Source organism: Zeus faber, assembly GCF_960531495.2.
Source record: "Zeus faber genome assembly, chromosome: 6".
Lineage (NCBI taxonomy): Eukaryota > Metazoa > Chordata > Actinopteri > Zeiformes > Zeidae > Zeus > Zeus faber.
Window position 1 is genome coordinate 14,382,556 of NC_137201.1, and position 3,834 is coordinate 14,386,389.

Consider the following 3,834-nt stretch of genomic DNA (forward strand, 5'->3'; position numbering starts at 1 on the left):
ACACGAGGACGCTGCGGTGGAATGAAAAAGGGGCAAACTCCACAAGGGCTGTGTGAAAGAAGTGGGAAGTAGAAGTAGGAACAAAGAGTTATAATAAAAGAGAATGACAATAATCAAAATGAGGACTATACAGTATATACAAAAAGAAAGCAAAATGTGCGTCAGGTAATATATGTATCTATCTCCCAAACTCATCATAGGGTGAACTCTGGGATCCGCTGTGAAATGAAACGTTATTAACTTTGTCTGTGGACACGTCAGTGGCTTCAGTGGATGAGTTACTAATCAGTGTGTTTCCAGTGGGACCATGAGTAAGTAATTAACATGGTCACTGTGCAATCAGTCCCACAGGACTTCCTCCCGCTCCCACACCATGAATCACTCAGACCAAAGGGTCGACTCTTTTTGTTATTTCTTCTTCTTGACGAGTCGCTCAGCACATAAAAAGGAGTCGTTCGAGTTTTCCATTCTGGGTTCGATTCATTCGGTTGGTGAATGGTGGGCTCCGGAAACCGATGACGTCAAAAGAGTCGGTTCGGCTGCATGTCGTGAATGGAATTCTCACAATAATCATTTCGTATTTGTATATTGCCATTTTTTCCTATTTCAAACTTTAAGGTGTTTTTATAAATGGCCGTTTTGGTTTTTTTAAAATTTTCAATTGAAAGTGTTACTGCTTTCCTGTGATGTACAATTTGTTTTGGTCTGTTCTGTCGTGTGCCGCTGCAGGGATGAATAAAGCAGCATCTTTATCTATTTTGGTGGAATGAAAAGTGTAGAATAATCAGTCGCGATAAATAAGCATCACGGCAAATACCTTGGCCCTTTTTTGCCATGGACATTAATTTAGTCCTCAGTAATTCTTTTGTGAGTCGGAGATTCCCTCTTTTGCCGGAGTGACTCCAGACCCCCCCCCGAGTCATTGCAAAACATTCGTTCGGTACGAACGAGCCGTTCGCGTGTCTCGCAACACTTCTGCTGAAGCGTTGCCCCCCAAAAAGGATGACGTCACGCGGAGACGAACTCCTCCCTGCAGCCGCAGCAGGGCGGGTGGGGCGGGTGCTATAAAAAAACTTTCAGCTCCGCCCGCATCCACATCAACGCCACTCTGGATTACCGAGAGTCCGCAGGGAAGCTCCTCGCCCGGAGTCTTCGGAGAAGGAAAGTCCTCCGCGTCTGTAGATTACTACTGATCCACAGCGGGAACCCGGGGACCCGCAAGCGGCTGCAGGCGCACCGGACCCCCGACGCCATGGAGATCGAGACCGTGTCCGCCGAGGAGACGTCCCGGGCGGTGGTGCTGAAGGAAGGCGAGCTGGAGAAGCGGAGCGACAACTTGCTCCAGCTGTGGCGGCGCAAGACCTGCGTGCTGACCGCGGACAGCCTGAGCCTGTACGCCGACGCGCAGAAGCGCTCCCGGGGCAAGGAGCTGAAGCTGCGCTCCATCCGCAAGGTGGACTGCGTGGAGCGCACCGGCAAGTTCGTCTACTTCACCATCGTCACCACGGACAACAAGGAGATCGACTTCCGGTGCTCCGGCGAGGAGAGCTGCTGGAACGCCGTGATCACCATGGCGCTGATCGACTTTCAGAACAAGAAGGCCATCCAGGACTTCAAGACCCGGCAGGACCAGGAGAGCGGATCGCCCGGCCAGCAGGAGAGACGCGCGGCCCGGGCGCCGTGACGCCGTGGCGCCGTGAAGGCCTCCCCCGATGTGGTGAGTTGCGAAAGAGATCCTGATCTAAGTAGAACTTTACCTGTAGAAAAATTGTGTGTGTATATATATATATTAAGTCACACTAATAATTATTATTATCACAATGAAAATCACAATACTAAATTGTTTCACAGTGATCAATGTTTTCCAATGGGGAAATTGTAATTGAGAATTCACTCACTAGTTATTATTCTTATTCTTATTCTTCTTATTATTATTATTATCATTATTATTATTATTATATACAACAATTATTATATTATTAGTTATACATTTTTACATATTCTCCTTAATGCTCCTTAACAAACTTGATCTGAAACTGATAAAATTGATTTTAAACAAGAAGAGAAATCCTCGTTAATCTATTAATCTGAAGAGATCCTAGTCTCAATGGGACTTCACCTGTGTGTGTGTGTGTGTGTGTGTGTGTGTGTGTATAGTATAGTAATAATTGTTCTATAGGGATCAATATTTTAGAAGGGCAAAATCGTAATTGTTTTTAGACAGGATTTTTTGTCACATGAAGCCACTATTTATTCCATTTTCACCTCATACTAACTCCATTTTCCTTTGCCCTCCCTCAGTGTCAGCGTGGACCATGAAGAAAGGAATACTGGGACCAAAGAGACATTTCAGTCATCCGGTCCAGGGATGAAGGATTGTTCGGGATGGTGGGGTGGGAGTCACTGGGACCGTCTACTACCAGAAAACTGATCCTCAAAAGCCCCCCCCCCCCCCCCTCTAAAAAAAGGCAGAGAATTTCAAAAGCTGAACATGAAAGCGCCAGACTGAACTCTTGAATTGTTTAAAAAAAAAAAAGAAGAAACAATTTCAAGTTTGCGCTCCTGGGAATGTCTCCCTAAAATGTCGCAACATATGTTAATTTATTTGTGTCCGGGATCACAGGCTTGTGTTGTTAAATTATTACCGTCTCCAATGTGTTCATGTGTGTATTTATTTGAATAAATATTTGCTTTTGACATAAATTCATAACTTGTTTCGCTTATCTATTATCAAGTCGCTCCGTAGGGAATGTAAACTAACGTCATCGCCTATCTGAGCTGGGTGTCACTTACATTCCTTCTCATCCGGCGGCAATTTACAGTAAATGCCGCAGTGTGAATCGAAAAAAAAAGGGACTGAACGAGCAGGAAAGTCCCTCGTCGTCCCAGCAGTTTCAGGATGACGCAGGCGTTATGCTTTACTCATTCGTACCGTGCGACTGATAAAGGGAGCAGTTTGGCCCCGCGGTACGTTTGAACACACCTTGTACATTTACGGTTACCAAGGTGTGGCGGCGGTCCAGCCCTGTAGCAAACCAGCTGGAGGTTACCTGAGTGTCGAAACCATATTTGGGCGTATCCATTCCGTCCCGATTCCCTGTGTGCTTTATAACAGTGGTTCTCAACAAGGGGTCCACCGATCACCAGGGGGTCCCCAGGACGTTGGTAACACTAGAGGCCGTACGATAATGACAGTTTTGATCATCGTTTCGTTGTTACCTCCCTAACTACGGTAGGTGCGGAGGTTTTGGGACTAAATCGTATCTTAACAATATAAACCTGAGCAGACTGCGGTCCCCCCGAGATAAAAAAAAATCTTCTCGGATGGGGGTCCGTAGCCTCACGGGTATCGGATTGAAAGTCCTTGACGTGGAAAAGGGTCGAGAGTCGCTCGCTCCGCATCGTGAAGTCGGCCTGGAAATATCGCGAGGTTGTTTACTAGCAACAGAAATTAAAATGTTACGACGGGGGGAAAAGTTACGAGGCAGTAAAAGAAAGCTCACGGACGGCGGGTTTGTTACGAGCGCACATGTTTAAGGTCAGAGGTGACATAGGAAATGGAGTCGGCCAGAATACCCCTCCCCCTACCCCGACCCACACACACCCCCACACACACCAGGCCACGTCCCGTCCCCACGGCGGCGGCTTTGAAGGCGGATCATACTACAATGAACACATCAAAGGGGTCGCCTGATCTGAGCGGCATTACCGGGGCGGACGGCTTGCCCGTTCTAAAAATTCCGCTTCGCAAATTGGCACCACCCTAATCTCACATTCACCTCTATTCCGCCGGCCGAGGGGGGGTCGTCGGGGGGTTAAGCCCAAATTCCGACG

At 47.4% G+C, this 3,834-nt stretch overlaps 1 protein-coding gene across 1 annotated transcript; it reads left to right on the forward strand.

The window, feature by feature from the left end:
- Positions 1-1,112: 1,112 nt before the first annotated feature.
- On the forward strand, positions 1,113-2,703 carry phlda2 (pleckstrin homology-like domain, family A, member 2). The gene is made up of 2 exons (XM_080002025.1): positions 1,113-1,717; positions 2,302-2,703. The coding sequence occupies exon 1, from the start codon at positions 1,253-1,255 to the stop codon at positions 1,682-1,684; it is 432 nt and encodes a 143-aa protein (XP_079858151.1). The 5' UTR covers positions 1,113-1,252; the 3' UTR covers positions 1,685-1,717; positions 2,302-2,703.
- The last annotated feature ends 1,131 nt before the right edge of the window (positions 2,704-3,834 follow it).